Source organism: Taeniopygia guttata, chromosome 18 (assembly GCF_048771995.1).
Source record: "Taeniopygia guttata chromosome 18, bTaeGut7.mat, whole genome shotgun sequence".
Lineage (NCBI taxonomy): Eukaryota > Metazoa > Chordata > Aves > Passeriformes > Estrildidae > Taeniopygia > Taeniopygia guttata.
Window position 1 is genome coordinate 7,691,926 of NC_133043.1, and position 21,883 is coordinate 7,713,808.

Below are 21,883 nucleotides of genomic sequence, written 5' to 3' on the forward strand. Positions count from 1 at the left end.
CACCGGGGACACTGGGGACACTGGGGACACTGGGGACACTGGGGACACTGGGGACAGGGGACGTGTCCCCGGCAGCAGGGACACTGGGGACACTGGGGACACTGGGGACACTGGGGACACTGGGGACAACGGGACACTGGGGACACTGGGGACAGGGGACGTGTCCCCGGCAGCAGGGACACTAGGGACACTGGGGACACTGGGGACAGCGGGACGTGTCCCCCGGCAGCAGGGACAGTGGGGACACTGGGGACACTGGGGACACTGGGGACACTGGGGACAGGGGACGTGTCCCCGGCAGCAGGGACACTGGGGACACTGGGGACACTGGGGACACTGGGGACACTGGGGACAGTGGGGACAAGGGACGTGTCCCCCGGCAGCAGGGACAGTGTGGACACTGGGGACACTGGGGACACTGGGGACAGTGGGGACAGTGGGGACACTGGGACGTGTCCCCCGGCAGCAGGGACACTGGTGACACTGGGGACACTGGGGACACTGGGGACACTGGGGACAGGGACCGTGTCCCCGGCAGCAGGGACAGTGGGACAGTGGGGACACTGGGGACACTGGGGACACTGGGGACAGTGGGGACAGGGGATATGTCCCCGGCAGCAGGGACACTGGGGACAGTGGGGACACTGGGGACAGGGGACGTGTCCCCGGCAGCAGGGACACTGGGGACACTGGGGACACTGGGGACACTGGGGACACTGGGGACACTGGGGACAGCGGACAGGGGACGTGTCCCCGGCAGCAGGGACACTGGGGACAGGGGACGTGTCCCCGGCAGCAGGGACACTGGGGACACTGGGGACTCTGGGGACAGGGGACGTGTCCCCGGCAGCAGGGACACTGGGGACACTGGGGACACTGGGGACAGGGGACAGGGGACGTGTCCCCGGCAGCGCGGTGCCCGGGCCGTGCGCGGGCTGCTGGCACCATCTAGTGGGGTCTGTGCGGGGACCGCCCCGTGTCCCCGCGCTGTCCCTGGGGCACCAGCCCGGCCCCGCATCCCCCCGGGGGTGCCCAGCCCTCTCCCCTCCATCCTGCACGCCGGGCTGGGGTGGGGGGTTGTGCCCGCTGTCCCCCGTGGGTGCCCCACGGTACCAGGGGTGGATTTTGGGGCACAGGGAGGAACGGGGACCTCCCTGGATGGGCTCAGCAGTGGCCTCACCTCACCCTGGTCACCCCCACGGGGGTCTGAGGGGCCGGCGGGGACACTGGGCTGTGGGGGGACATCTGGGTGAGGCACTGACCCCACACGGTGGATCCAGAGCCCGATCCTGGGCTGGGCTATGGATCTTCTCCGGGGTCACACAAGGTCCCCCCCACACTTGCTCTTCACACCCAGCTGGATGTTTCTGCCCAAAATGAGAAGTGGGGGTGTGCAAACCAGGGGCTGGGGCTGCCCTACATCTTTTTTGTTGCAGGCTGTGTGACATTAATTGTTTTCCTTTTTTCTTTCCCATTTTCTTCCCCTTCTCCTCTTTCTCTCCTTCCTCTCCCTTTTTCTTCGCAAACAGCTCAAAGCACAGTGCCCAGGTGTGGGGCAGTGCTGGGGTCACAGCAAATCCCAAGCCCCACCTGAGGGATTTTGGGATCCAGGACTCCCCTCAGGCTCCCCCATCCCAGGAGAAGTGCCCTGCTACGGTCACCCAGGCACAAAGGACGGTTCCATCAGCACCAAGGAAAGCTTGAGATTTATTTCTTTGTGGGTTTGTTAGGTCAGGAGAAGGGTTGGGGGAGGCCCAACCCCAAATCCAGGGTCCCTTCCCTGCTCCCTTTTGGCCTGTGGCTGCCAGGGGACCACAGAGGACCAAAGCTGATGGCACAAAGTGGGAGGATGGCACAAAGCTGAGGAAGCCCTCAGCTTTGCGGGGAGGCAGGGGATGCTGGTGGGAAAAAGAGGTGAAATTTCTTTCAGTTTTGCTTTGTCTCATAAAAATCCATGTTAAAAAATTAATTAAAAAAAATAAAAGCCCAAACCACACAATTCAGACTGACGCCTCTCCCAGAGGAGCTGTTTGATGCAGCCCTGGTCTGCACCATTCTCACCTGCCCAGCTCAAGCAGGGGCTGAGGCTCAGGTTTATTTAGTTGCCATTTCAGAGGGGCACTGGCCACAAAGGCAGCTCCCCCATGTCTGCAGGCACAGCCCAGCTGGGCAGCAAAGGCACCTCTGGGCACACCTTCCCCAGCAGCAGAGCTGCTCCATTACTGTGCTCTGGCACAGAAATATTGACCGCCTGCTAAAGCTTGAGGCAGGTCAGGGAACCATCTGGTCTTGCTGACAGACCTCCATGACCATCTAAAGATTCTCATTTAGAGAAACTTCACAGCTTGGATCAAATTTGAAAGACCAACCATCAACATGCTGTAGCCTCTGCTCCAGCTCCAGCAATTAGAAAACCCACAGTTTGACATTTATTGGCTCCTGTTTCTAAAATAGCTGAAGCTTATTCTACTTCTACTAATTAAAAACCATCATTTCCTGAGTGTGACTGTCTGGGCCTCCTGCCTGAGGTGTCAGTGGTGGGGCAGCCAAGGAGCCCCTCCTTCACCCAGCACTGGCAGACCTGAATCCAGCACATAAAATAACCCAGCAGCTTTGCAGCAGATGAATGAAATAAACAGACTGCCCCCTCCTTTTTTTTTTTTTTTCCAAACAGTTAACATTTATTGATAACAATAAAAAAATCTTTTAAAGACTATCTGTATTTTATTACCAAGAATGAGGTATTATGTATACAAAACATTTACAGAATTTGATATGCAGTTGATGAGGAGGGACAGGGAAGTGAAGGACACTGATAACAGGAAAGGTGCCAACAGAAGAGTCACTGGCTGAGAGAAAGAAGAGCAGTATCACACAAAGAAAGAGCAGGGTATGGGAAATTTAGTTAGACTGCAGTGATCAAGTCATATTGCCACAGCACTTTGCTTACAGGAAGATTAACTATTGTTTTTTCTGGAATTTTATCTCCCTGCTTGTTTGTGCTGTAATGTGCTTTGAGCTCTAAATGATGTGTTAAGATCAAAAGCAGGAAAAACCCAAAGTGCCACTTTTGAGCCAGCTCAAGTGAAAAACAAAAATATAGATCTTCAGACTTGGAAAGGGACTGCAACTCAAAAAGGTCTACAAAGCCAGACACCTGGACAGATGTGGAGTGTTGAATGGAACAGATTCTTTACAGCTGTCAGCAAAACTGCCATCTGAGAGAGAGGGAGGGGGAGAGAGAGAGAAAGGGACCATCCTCAGCCCTTACAGCTGGTGAATGGGAAGAGGGAGTGTTGTGAGTGTCAGCAGGTGAACCTCCCTGTGCTCCAGCTGCACTCCCTGTGTGGGAAGCCTGGGGTCAGCCCTGGGAGCAGCCCTGGAGCCACAGCTCTCTGTGGGAGCTGTGACACCAAAGCAGTGACCTGTGTCACTCTGGCAGCCTAAGTAACAGCCTAACCTCCATCTTCAGCTTCTGAGCCCTAAAAGAGCTCCAGAGCAGATCCATTTGGTTCAGTTTGAAGAGGTTGGTCTCTGAGAACCTCTGTTACTGAACTATCTGCCAGCTCTGGCACAGAGTGCCACAGCCAGAACAGGGCTGCAGCAGAGCTGCTGTCAGGGGTCTGTCACCTGCCTCTCCAGAGCTCTGAAGGCATAAAAAAGCTTCACACAGTTCAGAAGCAGCATTCCTCAGGCAGGGGATCCAGAATCTTGAGTGATTTCCAAGTGCAACACCTCCTGAAGCTCCTCCACCACTTACCCAAGGCAGAGCCTATCCCAGCTCCTAGCAGGGACTGCAGCCAGCACAGAAGCTCCTTGTTCCTGCATGGACATTTTAGCTCTACCAAGTGTAAGGAAAGACCAAGAAGGGTCTAACTGTGCAAATCCTGCTGCATTTCAGACCAGAATCTTCTCTGCTCCACTGCCAGGCGTGGTCTGTGTTTCTCTGACAGTTCAGTCTTTGGAGCCTTTTGCTGTGCATAGAGAGAGAGCTCGAGAGGGAAGAACACCTGAACAGAGTTCAGCAAGGATCCAACTTGGGCCTGGCCAACAGGGACAGAATCCCAAATGGCAGATCACCTCTGGCAGTGGCAGTAGTGAAAATAGTGGAGAAAATCCTTAAATTAAGTATCTTTTCCTGTATCACTCAGAGGGAAGATCCCTGTGCTCCCTGCCCACAGGAAGGCTGACCAGAACTGAGGTGCTCTGTTTCTGCCAGGCACAGGGAAGGACAGAAGGGAGAAGTGCTCAGGAAGGATGGAAGCCACACCTCCATCAGACTGCTTTAAGCAGCAAGCTGAAGCTCTGCATAAATTCCTGACAAGAAGAGAATCTCAGTAAAATCCATTTGCTTGGAATGCACTATGGAAGCAGAGTGAAGCTCTAGCACAGACTGGGAACAGAAGCTCAGAGCTGCTCTGGATGAGCCCAGTGTGACACAGCGAGGGAGAGCCTGCTCTCCACCTCTCTCTCCACAGTGCTCCATGCACAAATCCAAGGAAAGAACAAATTGCTTTAACCCAGCAAGACCCAGAGCTCAAATTCCCCAGAAATGTGCTCATACAAAAGGTATATTCAGTGTTACAGCCTGGCCACAGCTCTGTGGGCATGCTTTGAAAAAAATGGACTCACAAAGTCAAGTATCCAGCAACTGCTGTTCTTTGTCTTGGACATCATTAGTGGTAACAGGAGAACAGTTTGCAGCACTGGAATATCAGAGGGGATTTCTCAGGATGGCAAGGAATGTCCTGACAGGAGACTTGCAGGAGATCTCTAATGCACTACGGAGCATTTTTGGTAGGGTTTTTCTTTTTCCCTTTTTAACATCTACACAGTTAAAAAAAAATAATTCTTAACTGATGCACTGGTTGTTTTTCCTTTTCAGAAAGAGCCCTTGTGTTCAGAGTTAGGATTTGTGCAAGCACACTTGCAAAAATATTTATGGCTGATTTAGGAAAAAGGGTTAAAGTTAAGAGACAAGCTGTTGGATCTAACAAAGATCAAAACCACTAAGTGTAAAATTCAAACAGCTACTTTACTATCTATAAAAGGCTTTTTGGGGTGGGGTTTTTTTGCACAATTGCCAGTTGAATATGCTGTATTGCAGTCAGCTGCCACGGGCGAAGGTCCAGCCATCACATCCATTTGCTTTTCAGCTGTTGTGGCACTACCTGGAAATCATGGAGCTGGAATGGGACTGGCTAGAGGTGGTGGTGGCAGCACTGAGCTGGGAGAATCCACTGTGGCTTGATTCAAGGCTGGTCATAGAACCCCTGCAGGGAAAAAAAAATAAGAAAGCAGTTTTAAGCTTCAGAACACACAAAGATTTTGATTTCTGCTCTGTATCTATACTGTATTTGCACACTGAATAAAAAGCAAGTAACAGCTTTGGTGCAGATACTCAGAATCTTTTCTTCCTCACCACATAAAGCAATGAGGACACTGCAACCCTTTCAAAAAAACAGATGCTGCTCAAAGAGACAAAGATTTAATTTCAGTCAAGTTTATCCACTGGTAGAAAATGAAATTCAACAACTGAAATTTGAATTGCACTTCCTTCTACGGGAGAACCTGCCAAGCCCAACAAGCTCTCAAAGCAGAGCCAAGTGACCAGTGATATTGCCACAAGACAACTAATTAACCTCTTTTATACTTTAGTTGCCCTCAGTGCAACTTTTTAAGGCCCTCACAATTTACTTGTATTTAAGTGAAGCTGACATTGACCTGAAATAGTCAGAAAGGTTTGACATTGGCTGCCCTTGGCTAAACATACCTGAAATCTTCAGATCCTATCACTTCTGTATAGTACATCACTTTACATTTGTGAGAGGACACCTGTAGAGATGCCAGCACATCATCCACACGAGGCAGGTTGGTTGTAGCACAGGCAGGCATGCTGTGGAATTTCCACTGTAAAATGTAGAAGCCAGGCCACCTGGTCACATGGGAGCCCTGCAAGTAGACACAACAGAAATCAAAAATTAACTTAGTCAACAGAGATTTGTAGGCTTGACATTTCCTTTCTAAGCTTAGAAAAAGTGCCTACATTGCCCAGAATTTTTGCCCAATGCCAATATTTCAGCTCCTCAGCCAAACAGCAGTGCTGAGAGACTCTCTTCACACAACATCCTTATCAAATCTGGGATGGAACACCAGCAGCTCGACAGTGTTGAGGGGTTAGGATTTAATATGCTGAAAGGATAAATTCTGCTTTAAAACAATATCCATTTTTCCATTTATTTTCATTCACAGCTGTCCTTTGAGACTGTGAAAAGAGCAGTCAAGGCTTCTGCCTCATAGTTTGAGAGGTGACTGTCCATATTTCCAGTTGAACATTCCCATCTTGGTGACTTAAGGAGCTGCTTTTTCAGAGGCTGTTTGACTCATTTCAAGTCAACAGGAACAGCAGTGGCAGTGTGTGACTATAAACATGCTGCATGTCATATCAAACTTGGAATTAAAGGACATAATGGCATAAAAAAGTCCTTCAGGAGCTTTGGCCATCAGGAGCTCTTACACTGACCATTAGAGGGCAAACACACAGAAGCTCAGACATGATTTCCAGCCTTCTCTTATTACTGAGGGCAAGCACTGTGATATTCCTCAAACACAGAATATTTGCTTCAGTAAATAACTGTTAGAATTAAAAAGCATAAATTACAAAGCCCAAAGCATGTTTTGTTACTTTCTGGATGTGCATGTTAGGTGGTCTCCCCATGTTCCTTGCTGATCCATCTCAGTCCCTAGCAGACCTGATGCAACTTCCCCTCCCAGCAGATCCCACCTAAATCCCATCCTGTTCCCTGCAGCACCCAGCCTGGAACAGCAACTGGCCAAAAGCAAGCCCAGCACTGAGTCACCATCACTCAGTTGTCAGGCTGTGAGTAAGAACAGGCAGTTTGGGCTCCATCTGCCCCCACAGGGGCTCTGGCTGCCTCACCTGCACACTCTCCCCTTCTTTGCAGATCAGGGGAGACTCCACCATGCTGTAGTCACGCCCCAACTGCCAGACTTTGTCTATCAACTGGATGTTGTTCCCACCAGGAGATGTAATACTGTGAGCTCCCAGAGAGTCCTTTTTGGGAGGCTGTGGGGCTCTTTTGGAATGGAAGATGTTAAAAACAATGTCGCCCTTGCACACGTCAAAATCCCACGTGATCACCGACGAGGCGTCCACGATCTGGATGAGAACCTGAGGCGGGAAAGACACATTAGGCAATTTGCTCAGTAAAGGCAAACTCCTACACAAAAAAATATAAAGACAAAGAACCAGAGCTTTTTTGTTGCTGGGCTTAGTTTCTACTATTAAAAAGGCTTTTTAATAGTAAAAAAAAAGGCATTGCAGATACAAATTCCCCCCGATGGGATGTCTATCCTTCTTACTTTCAGAAGCTTTCAAGCAGCTTCTGAGAATTTTGCTTGCTTTGCTTAGAAGAGCATGGATTTGAATAGAATGAAAACCAGTGACATTCTCTAAAAGGCAACAAAATAACAGGAGGAACAATCACAAACTTCAGCTATTAAAGTATCACCGTGCACCAGCTCCAGAAGGTAGAAGCACAGGAGCTAAATAAACAAGCAATAAAGCATTCCCAGGCCAAGAGACCAAGCTCAGAGCAGAGGGCTGAGATGGAAATGAAAGCAAAGGGCAGCTGGAGCTGTACCTCATGTGGAGCTCCTTTGAAGACACTTGCAGACTGGTAGATTGTTTCAGTCCAAAGCTTGATGTCTTCATTTTCCAACTCTTCTGCTGTCCGGTAGAGGGACTTGGGAACCAGCCCACCCTCTGGTACTTCACACTAAAAACAAAAAAAACCCATTAAAAATTATCTCCTGTGACCATCCCATCATGTTCTCTGCCTTCCAGCTTCAGAAACAAACATTCAGCAATACTCTGGAGAAGGGAACAGTCTGAAAGCAATTTTATAGCTTGTATATGAGACATAGGTAATTCTTTTTCAAATTATCTGGGTGAGGTTTTTGCAGAACTGCACACCAGGGGAACAGATCTTGTACATACACAACAGTCCAGAAATGGACTGTGCAAAGGCTGAAATTATCATTTACACCACCTTACACTGAAGAAAGATGGGAGGCACTTCAGAATCCTGAGGGAAGTGGCAACAGTGACTAAGTCAGAAAAATAGAGCTACAGTAACCTGGAAGAACAGTAGTAGCTAAATTTAAGGATAGATAGTGGGAACATACAAAAAGCTTCCAAGCAGGTAAAAGGAGACTGCAGCCAGGAAAGTTAACAGTTTTGAAGTTACAGCTGTCTGACAGCTCAGTACTGGAAGTGATTACACAACTTCCCTAAGCAAACTTCTGTTTTAAGAAGCTTGTAGCAATGAAGTTGACAACAAGTTCCACAGAAGTGTCTGGGGAAGTAGAAGTGTTTGGTAACTGAATTACAACAGAGAATTAAAAAGATCTCAGAGAAGTCATTTTTGTTCAAATACCCAGAAGTAAAGAAGAAGGGAGAGACTGCTACTGCCTGTAACTAGCAGGAATATTGTAGCAATTTGCTTTCTGGTAACATTCACTTTTGCTTACTTAAGCAGTAGATTTTGCCAGCTTTAAGTTCCAAATTAGATAACACTGAAAGCTACTGCTGCAACAAAAACCAGCCCACTGGAGATAAACACATGCTCTACTCCAGCACATCTAACGGTACTTCATTATCATTTGAGACTCTATTGGAACTGACACAGATGAATTTTCAAGAATGGTACAGAAATTAATCTAAGACTTTATAGGGGCTGAAAACACACCCAGCCTGTGTTGTCAAAAGCATTAAACATGAATGTGTAATAATTAGATTATCAGCAAGATGTTAAAATGCCAGATCCAACTGACACCCAGGGCCCAGGCAGGAAACAGCTGCATTGTCACAGGCATGTGACAAGGCACTGAGAAATTACAGCAGCCTGCAGTAAAACCACTTTTCTGCTTTGTTGGGGGTAACTGCACACTCTGTGTGGGGAGACTGGGCTGTTTGCTGAGCCCCCTTAGCAGATGTGCCTCATGTTCCTTGGGCTCCTTATGGGATCAGATTTTAAGGTGACACAGACTCTAGATCAGCTGGTGTGACAGCTCTTGCTCAGAGCTCTGCTACCAATTTGCCTGAACCTTCCAGGGAACAGACTGTGTCTTTTAGCTGTGCTTGGCTGTTTTGATAAGGTATTTGATCAAGATGTTCATCCCAGAGAAGCACTGTACTGTTCTTTTTAAAGTGGATCCAGAAAACAGCACTAATCCTGGAATCCTACACCATAGCCCCCACCTCCAAACTACACCAGGAGTCACTCTGTGCTTACAGATTTTTTGGCTTAGAGGAGAGGAAAAATAATAATTAAAAAAAAAAAACCACAAATAAATTGCTATATGCAATAGTTTATATTCATACCATGCACTCTCCACCAAGGAAATCAGGGATAATTTCTTTATCAATGTAATCCAGCAGTCCCCCAGGACCCTGGTAGTCATTTCCAGCATAAATAAGGAATTTCTTTCTGGTGTTGTCATCAATGAATGGACTAACCTACAAAGAAAGAAAAACAGAACAGATCAGGCCCTTATGTTTTTCTCAAGTCAATTTACATTGTTTTCAAGTCAATTTTGAAGGAATCAGTTTTGATCACACTGAGTGTTACCATCCTGGCTATGCAAAGTCCACATCACAAAGAAGCCAAATTAACCAACTGTGTAATTCGGTTCTTAGGTGGTGTTTTTTAATCCACTCCAGGAATCCTATATAAAGGACATGCTTCCAAATGGCAACATCTGCTGCACATGCAGCCTGATCTCTGAAGTGCTTTTACAAACTGACACAACTGAGGAACACCATGGATTACACACATACCAGTGTCCAGAGAACTGGGAATACTCGAGGTGCTCTTAGGATAAGCAGACGACCCAAGGTCTCAGGGTAATTAGCTTCAACCACCTCGATGATTCTCAGCAAGGCCTTGACTCCAGGTCTCCATAAATGCCTCATGTTCAAGCCTTCCAGATCTACTAGACAGGTCCAAGAGCTGAATTTGAGAGAGATAAAAATAAAAATTTCAGTAACATCGAAATTCTCCTTGTTTATGCAAGTGCCCAACACACTGAAATGTGGGGACCCTCTGCATGTTTTGGTTTGTTCTGTTTGGTTTGTTCCTTTGTGCTGCCTGTAGGCACTGCAGTTTAAGGGGTGTGCAATAATCACTGTGCACATTCCCCCACAGACATTTTTGATTCTAGATAAAAGTTCAGTTCATATGAAGCCAAAAAAAGATCCTGTCAACAGTCAGTCCAAACATTAAACCATTGCTTTTACTGGGAGATTATTTAAGTGGCCACAATGCTACTCTGAGGCAATTTGACATTCACAGAGCAGATTTTCTACTGCACAAGTGCCAATACACGTCAAAGCTAATTCTGTTGTCAGATCCCAGGGAAAGAAGCTTTTTCTATAGGAAGAGATAGGTTCTTAATACTAACCACTGAGCTGCAGCATGTGTTTCAGTTTCTTTCCAAGTTCAGGTCTTGCCCTGGGCAGGAATTCAAGATTTACAGCTGTGCTGCACCAGCCAGCAGCCATTACATTATGCGTAAGGCTTCTATGAAACACCAAACCCTTCCTTGTTTCACTTTAAATGTTTAATACACAGCCCTTTAGGATTATGGCTACAAATAAAGATCCAGTAGGCAGCATTAAACACATGAGACCTCTCCCTTGGATTTGACCTCTCTCAGGGAGCTCAGCCAGCAAAGTCTGTAACAGGGAAATGATAAGCAGGCACACCCCACAGCCCTGGACCTTACAGATTAGGGGAAGGAAACTGGAGAGAGTTCAAGAAACATGGCATCTTTTCAGGGCTGGTTCTGCCCTCTCTCCATGCCCTCAAATCCATTTTGCAGTTACCACTTTCACAAGTGATCTCTACAATGACTTAAAGATGGGCTAGAAAACCACTTTTGACTGAACTTCACGTGAAGTCATGCCAAAACCTGGAAAACTAGATCCCAGGTTTTACAGGAGCCTCATGACCTCACCTTGGATCAACAGCTGAGCAACCACACATAATAAATGGAGAATGCAAAATAGAACTGAGCATAATGAGCCTTGGAGTGCACTATGGATGAACAAGCGACATGGAAACCACACCTTAAACTACTGGAACTGCTACTCATGATACTATCATGGCCTGATTTTTTTGGCAGCCTGCACCAATGCCCAGTGCCTGTAAAATCTCCCTCCCAAATAGATTTGGGAGTTAGGCTGCACTGCTCTGCAGCAGAAGGGAGCAGAAGAGAAACAGCCCCAACAGAACCATTATGAGCACAAGACCAAGGCTGCTGGGGCAGGTGATGTGCCTCCCTCAGGCTTCTCCAGGCACATTCCCTCTAGCCCCACTAATTGGGGAGGCTCTTAATTAACTGTATGATTGTACCTGCATGTGAGACACAGCCTAGCCTCTGCTTGTTCCACTGCCTGACATTCCCTCCCTACACCCCATGAAAGCAGCTCATTCCCACAGAACAGACTTTACCTTATTGGCCTGCCAAATACTTTTGTATTCTCCTCACATCGCCTCAGCCCTTCTTCATTTATTGAAAGAACCTGCACAAGAAAGAGTGGGGTTTAGAAAAGACAGTCTCAAACTCATTAGGTATTATAAAGTAAAAATGTTTTATTCCAAAGATTAATTGAAACTACAAGATCAAACCAGCATAAACTTTTCCCCCGCCAAAGAATTCATTAGGAATCACTACAAATACCCTTAATTACTCAGAAATTAAAGCCCCTTTTGCGTTTTGAAATCACAGAAAGTAACCTTGAAACAGAACTAGGGCAAGCCAACAAAAGTTAGTATCAGCTTGGAAATGCGACTAAGAGAGAAAAATAAAACCCACTCCCTGTTTTTAATAGTCACTATGGCTGCTCCTGTCATTACCAGGAGTCACAAAAAGTTAGTGCAAACCTGGAATTCTGCCAGCTTTCTGCTTGGAAGTTGAGCAGATCCACAGTAACAGTCTGAGTGATGCCTTTAGAGAAGGCAGAACTACAGGCAAGCATTCTTTCTTTAAAAATACATGATTCTTATCCCTGGAGGACAAACTTGACAAAATCCTGAGTGTGGCATTTTCCCTTCTGTACTAGAGCAGAGACTGGGGTGTGAAGCCCTGCACAAGTGCAGAAGAATCTCTGTAAATGCCCATCAATAACCACGGGAGCTGCCAGAAACTCCACCCTTCCATCAGCCTGCAGAACACACCAGGAACAGCTACCAGGGGCTTTCAGAGGTATCCCACCAAAAACTGATGGAAATGTTACTCATGACACTATCATGGCCTGATCTTTTGGCAGCCTGCACCAATGTAAAATCTCCCCATCACACAGATTTGGGAGTTAGGCTGCACTGCTCTGTAGATACCCAGGGAGCAGAAGAGAAACAGCCCCAAGAGAAGCATTATGAGCCCATGAGGGCAGGCAGGGGGTTTCTAATGCAAGGCTGCTGTTGTTTTAGGGTCACTCACGTAGCGCAGCAAGGCCTCCTCCCCCAGCGCTCGCACCAGGCCCTTGGTGTCCATCTGGCCCAGCCTCAGCACGTACAGCGGGCGCCCATCTGCACAGAGACACAAACCACACAGCAGGAGACATTTGAGAGGGCTGCTTCGAAAAAATTCGGATGGAAACAAACCATAGCAGTTAAACCTCCCCTGCACCAGGAAGAATCAAGAGCAGCTGCAACATAAACATTAATCTCTGCGGGCACACCAACAGATTACCTGTAAATGAGCTGCAAAATGATCATATCCTGATTCAGAAATAGCTCCCTGACTTCATGGAAAGTTCAAAGGACTTTGAGTACATCAGTACATTCCAGACCTTGATATACACAATTAATGACACAGACTATTCTTAGCTTCCAGGACAGCTCAGGTGCACCACTGAACTGATGCGTTCCTATAATTGCAGAGCTGTAAGGAAGGCTGTAAGGCTTTTATCACACATGATGCAATAGTGCTCTGGAGAGTTTACAGCAACATTTCTGGAAAAATAGACACCCTGACATCTGGGAATTAATGAAACCAAGTGTTCACCCAGAGTCTGCCCTCTGCAGAGTCTGCTGGATGGAACCATGCTCCAGCTTTGTCACTGCACACTGTGCTACAGCAGCCTGCTTGAACAGACTCGGCCCCAGAGATCAGCTTCAGCTGGACCTTCTGCATTAGAGCCCTGCCTTTCCACAGTCAGCCTGCACACTGGGGCAGCCTGACACTGGCAGGATACTCAGGCATTAAAGTGAATTACTGTGTTGGCTGAAATTGAGAATCAAAGCTTGCATTTTTGGCTCTTTGCATCTTTAGCTCTTGTTGCACAAAACAGCTCCCAGCCTCCCTCTAAAGTTGTGATATACTTGTTAAGCTTTGCTTCATATATTCTAATGCACAGCTAAACAATCACCAGCTTATAAAAGTGAGTATGTTAGCATGCAATATAAAAAGAAGAAAAAGAGGAAGCTTTCTACATAAAAATCTCCCTCAAGTCTTGCTGTCCATGCAGCTTCACTCCCCTCCAACAGCTGCCAGAGAGGTTATCAAATTATCATTAAGTCCTTTGGGACACAAGGAGAGAAGCTACAAAAAACACACTATTAAAAAAAACCAACAAACAACCAAAACTGCAGAGTCAAGGCTAGTTATTTATTTGGCAAAGATACAGCCCCCATGGAAGTTCAGAGTGTTTTATGTTTTATCAGGTGGACTAAAAGAAAATGTTATTTTAACATTGGCACACACTTATCTTGGAATGTACTGTTTAGCTTTTGAAACACTAAACAAAAACTGCTATTAAGCTTCATAGCAGGTCTCCCTCCCTCCCAGACACAGATGCCTCCAAACCCAAACTAACAGCTCAGTAACCCTGTCCACCCAAATGACACATGAAGGAGACTCTCAGCTGACAGTGCTTTGTTATCACTGTACAATTTCTATTCCATTAGAGCTTTGTGGTTTTAAAAAGACATTAGATTGAAGCATTCCTGTCAAAATAAAAGCCATTCAGATGTATAGAAATCTGTGCTAATTGCAAGCCAAAATAATAACTTCCTTTCTTTAGCACTGATAGCTCATTCTAGACAACATGCTTCATTATCACTGCTGCCCTTGCTGTAGCACTAAAAACCACACAGCATTCAGCCAGCTTAAGTGTGGCACATTTAGCATACGTAGGAGGAAAGGAGCAATACTAGAAAAGAGGATTTAAAAAAAGAACCTACCACTGTAAAGTTTTAAATTATAGTGAACTGTTCAGTTCTGAAATGGCGTTTCCATTATTGACAAAGCCGTGCTTTACTTGTGGGCATGCTCCAAGAGAGATCAAAGGAACTGCAGGGGAAGGGAGGGGGCATGAAGTTCACCACAAGACTGCAGAACTTCTCAGAAGAACATTAAACAAGCCTTTGATGCATTCTGCACCTTTCTGCTCACTGGCAGGACCCAGTTGTGTGCAATTGACAGAGGAAGTATTTGCAAAGGACAGACAAGGAACGGGCTGAAAGGCAGAACTTATTAACAGGTCTTTTTCCCTACAATCTTTACGAGCACATTCTCATTTTCCGTTTTCTCAGTTTGAGGTCTGTCAAACACAGAGCAGCAGGGAAGAGCCATTCAAGCTCTGTGATTAAACTTCTGCTGTGTCCTCCCTGTCTCCTGGCCACCACTGCTGACAGCATCCTGCCCTGTTTCATATGCTGCTTGGAAAAGGAAGAGCTGAGCAGAAACAACGGGTCCTGGTGGGAACAGACTCAATCAGAGCACAGATCGCTCACAGTAAGAGATCATTTCCTTATCTAAAGAGCCCAGCTTGCCTCAAGCCACAAATTCCAGCGTGTTTCATTTCTGTGTATGTATTAGCAAGGAGAGATGAGTGCACGATAAAGCAGAGGGACAGGGGACTGTGTCAGGCTGTGGCTCACAGCACAAAGGGAATTCAGCCAAAGCTTCTTCTCTTCTTAAACAAACCTGCTCTATTTGATGTTTTTGCAACATTCCACTTCTCATCATTAAGCTGACTGTAACACCAAATAAATATTCATTTATGCCATCAGCAGACTTCAGAAATAAATTGATTATGAAGATACACTTATTTACAAACACCTTTTAATCACTGAAAGAGCACACTCAGCATTTGCCTAACACCCTTCTAAGCACCTCAGAGCACTAGAGAAGCGCAATTAATCACTTTTTTTAAGCTCCTGGCAAAGCAGATTTGAGTATGTCAGTATTAGTCAGAAAGACTCTGATCCAGGACTCTGCTTCCAGCACCTAAGGGCTGGCAATGCAGTGGAACAGGCTGCCCAAAGAAGCTGTGGATGCCCTGAAAGTGTTTAAGGCCAGGTTGGACAGGGCTCTGAGCAACCTGGTCTAGTGGAAGGTGTCCCTGCCCATGGCAGGGAGATGGAGCAAGATTATTTTAAATTCCCTTTCAGCTCAAAACATTCTATCAATCTAAGTGTCTTTAGTACATAACAACTGAGAAGTTCTAACCAGCCACCTCTAGTTAACAGAGGGACAACTATCACCTTTGATTCAAAAGGTAAAAAGCCTGTTCAATATGTATTTTTTACTGAAACCATACCTTTGTCATGGTGATGCCAGCCTCCTGCATAGTAATCCTGGAGCACCTGGGGAGGATTCCAGGTGTCCAGAATATAATCCACCTGGTGCTGCTTACGCCAAGTCAGTGATTGGCAAAGGATCTCTCTTGCTTTGTCGATGTTGAAGTCCCGGGCACGCAGGAATCTTAAAATGTGTTCATCCTTTGGGATCTATTAACAAAACCAAACCAAATTTTGTATTCAAGGTTTGAAACAAGAACAGAAGTCCAAACAATAGAAGCTGAAAAATGTGCAGCCCTGCACCAATGCATGAGGATGGTGTGTAACACTGGGAGTTACTCAAGAAAATCAGCCTTTGTTTGGAACAAAATCACAAGCCCTGTCAGGCACTGCAGCTACCTTCATAAGGGACATAAAAATTTCATGAACTCTAATGTAATCATTTCCACCTCTATGACCATACCAAGGCAGTCCAATTTAAATAAATCAGGACAGAACACAAACTGTGTTTTATTGTTAGGTTAGAAGAAGCTGAGACACACATGCAAATCACAAGGTACTGGAAATATCCCAGCCTTGCTATCAGTGCTCCACTCCTATCCGTGTTTCAGTATTTAAGACTATGATGTTTGGCCAAAACAAACAAATGTAAAAATAAGGTCATTGTAGAAACCAGGAAGACTTATAAAACTGATGCTATTCCCCTGTGGCAGTTAAACTGACAGTCTGAGAGGCTTTCAAGCTAATTATTGAAGCACCGCAGCTACAAAGTCAGCTGGACAATCACAATGAGCTCCTCCTATTGCCACTGCTTAAATTTAGGTTTTGATCATGGAGAGCCACTTAGCAGAAAGAGTCAGCCCCAGGGGGTGTGGCAGGAGGTTTCCTCGGGCCCACCTCGTGTGTCACACACTCTGAGGCAGGGGACACCCCCAGGAACTCACCTTGCCTTTGTGCGTCTCCTGCAGCCACTGCCGCAGGCGGATGAGGCAGCTCTCCTGCATCGGGGTCAGGTCCCCCAGGTACCTCTTGATGTAGTCTGCATCCAGCTTATCTAAAAAGAGATTACAGGTGATCAGTGCGATCCTGACCTGACCAAGCAGCACATGATCTGATTTGTTGCTGTCTCAAAGTGGCTGCTGTGTTAGGCGCAGTCAGAACCGAATAAAGTTCCTTTGAATCAATGAAAAGATGAGCAAAGCAACAAACACAGTCATCTTCATGAAGAAGATAAAATTCTCCTTCTGCAGCTAAGGAAGGAGCAAAAGCAGACATTTGTAAAAGCATTTTGCCAGTGTACTCAGATTCATCAATCCACAGCACCCACTGGGCTTGCTACTTCTAGAAATACTTAGAGAGGTTTCAATCTCCCAGTGCAAGAATTTTCCCAAATTCCCAGAAGACTGTCTAGGGAAGTTTCAGCTGTTTCCTCCCAATCCTTCCTATAGTTACATCCATCCCTGAATTTCAGGGTAAGAGCAGACTGTTCATTTGCAACCCAATGAACAGCAGAGTTCTTCTGCTCATACCTGATCTCTACTCACGAGCTCAGCCCGTAACAGCTGCCTGAGCTCTGCCACATGTCACTGCCTGGTGAGCCCACGCTTGAACACAGCATGTCACCAACTCAGGAGCAATGTGGAACTCCTCAGCTGCCCAGGAGAAGCTGCCCAGTGCTGAGGGCCTCCCCAGTACAAAGCTTCCCAGTAAAACACATCAGATCCCCATACCATCGGGCGTTCCTGCGGTGGGCTCCGAGGGGCTGCTGGAGGTGTTGAGGATCTCCTTGTTGCTCAAGCCCTCCTTTGTGGCAGACTCTGGGATATTAATGGCAGGTGACACTGGTCTCCTTGGGTGGCATGTGCTGCTCTCTGATTTACATGCAACAGGAGGAGTCCAGCGAGGGACGAAGGTTATTCCTTCTTCCTCCATCTGCTTCAGGTAATACTCTATTATTTCTTTTCCCTTCAAAAAAGAAAATTTACTTCAGCTACTGAAAAACCCACACATTTAGACACAGAAAGGATTGGGCTGAAAATTAAGTGCTCAGACCTCTAAAGATTTCACTTGAAACAGCCCTTACACAGACACACTGCCCCAGGCCCTTAGCAAAGCAGCCCAGGCTTCTGAGCAGAGCAGCCTGTTACTTAGCAGCAGCCTCATTGTCTTTTGGTAACTTGGAGCCAGGCACATCCTTCCCAACTGCAGGCTAACCTTTTTAATATTGCTGGTGTATTGCTTCATGGCAATCTTTTCCACTGTGCTTTCAAAACCAAAAAAAGATTTGATATCCAGACTTGCCGACTGTTCAAAACAGGTCCAATCTTCGTTGTCAGGATGAACCTAAAAGTCAAAAGATCATACAGCTCAGTTTTCCATTTAGGGTTTTTTTGTCCCTCACAACATTTGAAATGTTTCTGGTTTTACAGTCTGTTTTTTCTGGTTCACAGAGTCAAAAACATTCAAGTGGAATTTGCAGTGTCTTGCTTGCCTTGATTCACAGTTGGGAAGAGGCAACACCAAAGGACAAAAAGCTGAGAAGCTTTTGTCCCACAGCCCTTTTTTTTTTTTTGGTCTTAACAAGAAAGGGGAGGGTGGAGAAGCACAAATGCACCAGCCAAGAGCCAGAGGAGTGCACATTTGTACAGTCTCTCAGTCTAGATAAGGGCTGGGTGTGTGTGGAACAGGGTAAAAGCCTCCACAGGGAACTCTGCTGTGGCTGACAGCCCAGGGCCAGCTCAGCCAGGCTGAGCCCTGCAGCAAGGGCAGGGGCAGCGCTCCCAAATGTTTCCAAGGGACAGCCGAAACACTGTTCCCACACTGACCTAGCAGGTACTTTAGCATTCTGCAGAATGAAAACTGTTTTAGTTTGTCCTCCCATGATGATGCCACAGAAAGAAGTACACACTCCTCACTCAGCTAACTCCTTCCCTCTTAGCTTATCTCTTGCTTTACTGGCATGATCCTGAAACAGACTTTCAGTTGGACTCCGTTTTAAAGGGCTTTTCCAACCTAAACAGTTCTACAATTGATGCTGATACTGTTACAAAAAAGCTGGTTTTTAAACTCTCTTCAGCTGAAATAGATTTGTTCAGGAAGTTTCTAGGCTGGGCTCTGAATTTGTCATTATAAAAACATCACAAAAGGCTAGATTTCTGAGCACGTACCTAGCCCAATGCCTTAGGGTTTCCTTCCCCCTCAAAACAGGCCTAATTTGACTAAGAACAGGATCAACACTTTATGAGGAGACAACTGCAGAAAAAAAAAGAACCCTTTTACCTTCATTTTCTGTTTCTGCATTGGGGAATGGGAGGTACAGGGATAGCTTGTACAGCCTCAGTAAGTACAACTCATATTAACATAATTTAAGAATCTTCCTGTATTTTCATAGATTCAATTATAAGTTACCTTTAATAAAAGTGACCTTTTAGAAACAATTTATTATTCCATTAAAAACCTGGTTTTGTATTTACCTAATTTCTCAATTGAGTAGAGCAAATGGCCATAGAGAAGTGCTGTGTTTTGTACATATTTACCACATGCACTTTTCTGTACAGCACTTCCCCTGTTTAAACAGGGCTTTCACATAAAAACTGCAGGTAAGTGGAAGAGTATTCTTAAATTTACCCTGGAAGCTACAGAAGAAATAATCATAAAAATATTAGATAATAGTGTCAAGTGGGCTTGGCACCCAGTGATCTTTTAACCACAGGTTAAACACAACAGAAAATGTTTTGACCTAGAAAGAGTGCTACAATACAGATAAATCAGTCACGTTTGTTAGCTCTGACCTGACCTTTAACATCAATTTGAAGTTCTACTGCTACAGTACATGCTGTAAGAGCCCATGATGGTGAGCTGACTCATTCAGAAATAAACCATGACCAGAGCAGAGCAGCAGGCCTGCCACCAGACTCCTCTGCATCAACATTTGCACTGAAGACCAAGAACAATGAGAAAAGGTAGGTTAAAACACATAGCTGACTCAGTGAACTCCTGCCTGAGCTGAGCAGAAGGCAAATCAGCTGAACTTTCCTCTAGCAGTTCTGTCAGGGTGTCAAAAGCCTCATCAAGTCCCACACTGCTGCTACAAAGCACAGATTTGCCTAAACAGAGCTGTCAAAAACAGCAAATTATGTTGTGTTCTGCTCTCTGAGAAGATGCTCATGCAAGAGGGTGCCAAACATGTCTCAGTTTTTGAGGCAAGTGTATTACATTTTACACTAACAATTATCACTCAGGGCAGTGTGTTGGTGCTGGATTAAGCTCTTTTCTGACCCAGAGATAGGGTAACTGAGAGGTGTTTTAAAATCTTTTATTCCATTTTCAGTCTCATTTGAAGAGTGAGACAATACAGATGTTGTAATTCATGCCATCACAATCAGAAGCAAACTATTTCCTAATTACAATACATTATAAGCATTTCTTGGCCTATCAGTTTGTGCCACAACATGCTGTAAATGCCTTAAAGCCAATCATCTAAAATTACACTTTGTGGGTCCTACTACAATGCATCTTTCATAGTTCTATTTCTCCAAAGTATCCAGTCTTCATTGCAAGGCCATCTTTTCAAATTTGTTTCTAGTTCCACTTGTCTCTCAACAATGTGTGTCCTGTTCCATGGCATTTCTAAGTCAGCATTTCTTATCTCAAGGTTTGCATAGATGCATACATTCTCTACAAATTCTCTACAAATTAATTTCCCACATGTTGGTTATTTTTTCATGCAAGGCAGAAACCAGGAACAACCCAAGCTCTGTTTGAGCCCTGAGATCTGAACAGTGCCTTGGCTCCATCTGCAGCCCCAGAAAGGGGCTGTTGTTACTCACTGTGTAGGAGCAGTGCTCATTAATGATGACTCTGTTAGAGAAGGTTTCATTGTAGGCTTCTATATGCAGAGTCCTTTCTCGCCTGTTCAGAGAGTTCTTCTGCACAAAGTAGACGTAGTCCACTCCTGCAATCTGGGGAAGAGGGACAGGTTCTGTTAAGGTACATGTCTTAGGTTGGAAATAGGGGTATTATATTCCTTTCTGTTAGAGGAGGAGCAGTTCAGTTATCTGCTGCTCTTTGGGCAGTTTGCTTTATCTCTCCCACACCCAACCCTCCCTCCAGGAGATCTCTGCTGTTCATGGCCACTGAGTGTCCCTGCATGGCTGAGAAAATTCCATCATCCCATGGGGAGATGCTGAGCCCAGGGGAGGAGCCAAACATTCCTACCTGGATCCAATCTGACCTGGGAACAGCACAGCAGCCTTTGTCCCCTGCATTCCCAGAGGAGCAGCTTTCTCCCCACTGCATTCCCAGAGGAGCAGCTTTCTTCCCACTGCATTCCCAGAGGAGCAGCTTTCTTCCCCACTGCATTCCCAGAGGAGCAGCTTTCTTCCCACTGCATTCCCAGAGGAGCAGCTTTCTTCCCACTGCATTCCCAGAGGAGCAGCTTTCTTCCCACTGCATTCCCAGAGGAGCAGCTTTCTTCCCACTGCATTCCCAGAGGAGCAGCTTTCTTCCCCACTGCATTCCCAGAGGAGCCCAGGCCCATCTCCCCCAGCCCTGGAGCTGCAGAGGAAAACTCCCCCCTTGTGCAGGATCCTGCTCCAGCAGAAGCACAGCTGGCACTGCAGGAGGGCTGAGCCACCCTGGGATGGGACTGCTGCCACCTCCCTGACACACAGGGGCTCAGGGCCTGTTCTGACTCTGGCAGTAGTTTTTTTATTTGTACTATTACATTTGTATTTTTAGTTTTCCTAATAAAGAACTGTTATTCTTATTCCCGCATCTTTGCCTGAGAGCCCCTTAATTTCAAAGTTACAATAATTCAGAGGGAGTTGGTTTACATTTTCCATTTCAAGGGAGGCTCCTGCCTTCCTTAGCAGACACCTGTCTGTTCAAACCAAGACAGTGCAGTATTCAGGTGAAGGGATATCCAGAAGTACAAACCAGGCACTTCAAAAGCTCATCACCTTTTTCAGCAGCCGTGGTGCATCGATGTCCAGCTTGCAGCGCCGCTCAATCACGTGGATGGCCTCATCCTCACTCTTGTACTCATTTACAGTGTCACTGGCTACAAACATGGGGATCAGAGGGCACGTAGGAAACCTCCTTTCATACGCCTGTCACGATGGAAAGAGAGCAAACAAACATCACCATTAACTGCTAAGGGTGTGCAGAGTTACTCCAGCATTTGGAGACTCAATGCCCTTCAGAGCTTCCATGGAAGGGGCCAAGCCTTCCTGAATCCACATTACAGCTGAGTCACAGTGCATTCCAAACAA

General features: G+C 46.1%; 1 protein-coding gene across 2 annotated transcripts in view; it reads right to left on the reverse strand.

Annotated features, from left to right (window-relative positions):
- Window positions 1–2,651: 2,651 nt before the first annotated feature.
- The window catches only part of SEC14L1 (SEC14 like lipid binding 1), a 43,225-nt gene continuing 23,993 nt past the window's right edge, over window positions 2,652–21,883 (reverse strand). For both annotated transcript variants that reach the window (XM_012578550.5, XM_030287119.4), the window contains exons 3-16: window positions 21,572–21,721; window positions 20,441–20,572; window positions 17,826–17,954; window positions 17,342–17,576; window positions 16,556–16,665; window positions 15,632–15,821; window positions 12,526–12,614; window positions 11,538–11,608; window positions 9,863–10,034; window positions 9,407–9,541; window positions 7,665–7,799; window positions 6,941–7,192; window positions 5,774–5,952; window positions 2,652–5,273 (exon numbers count right to left, since the gene is read on the reverse strand). In XM_012578550.5, the coding sequence (XP_012434004.2) occupies window positions 5,168–5,273; window positions 5,774–5,952; window positions 6,941–7,192; window positions 7,665–7,799; window positions 9,407–9,541; window positions 9,863–10,034; window positions 11,538–11,608; window positions 12,526–12,614; window positions 15,632–15,821; window positions 16,556–16,665; window positions 17,342–17,576; window positions 17,826–17,954; window positions 20,441–20,572; window positions 21,572–21,721 (2,085 nt within the window). In that variant the 3' untranslated portion in view covers window positions 2,652–5,167. The remainder of the gene's footprint in view (window positions 5,274–5,773; window positions 5,953–6,940; window positions 7,193–7,664; window positions 7,800–9,406; window positions 9,542–9,862; window positions 10,035–11,537; window positions 11,609–12,525; window positions 12,615–15,631; window positions 15,822–16,555; window positions 16,666–17,341; window positions 17,577–17,825; window positions 17,955–20,440; window positions 20,573–21,571; window positions 21,722–21,883) is intronic.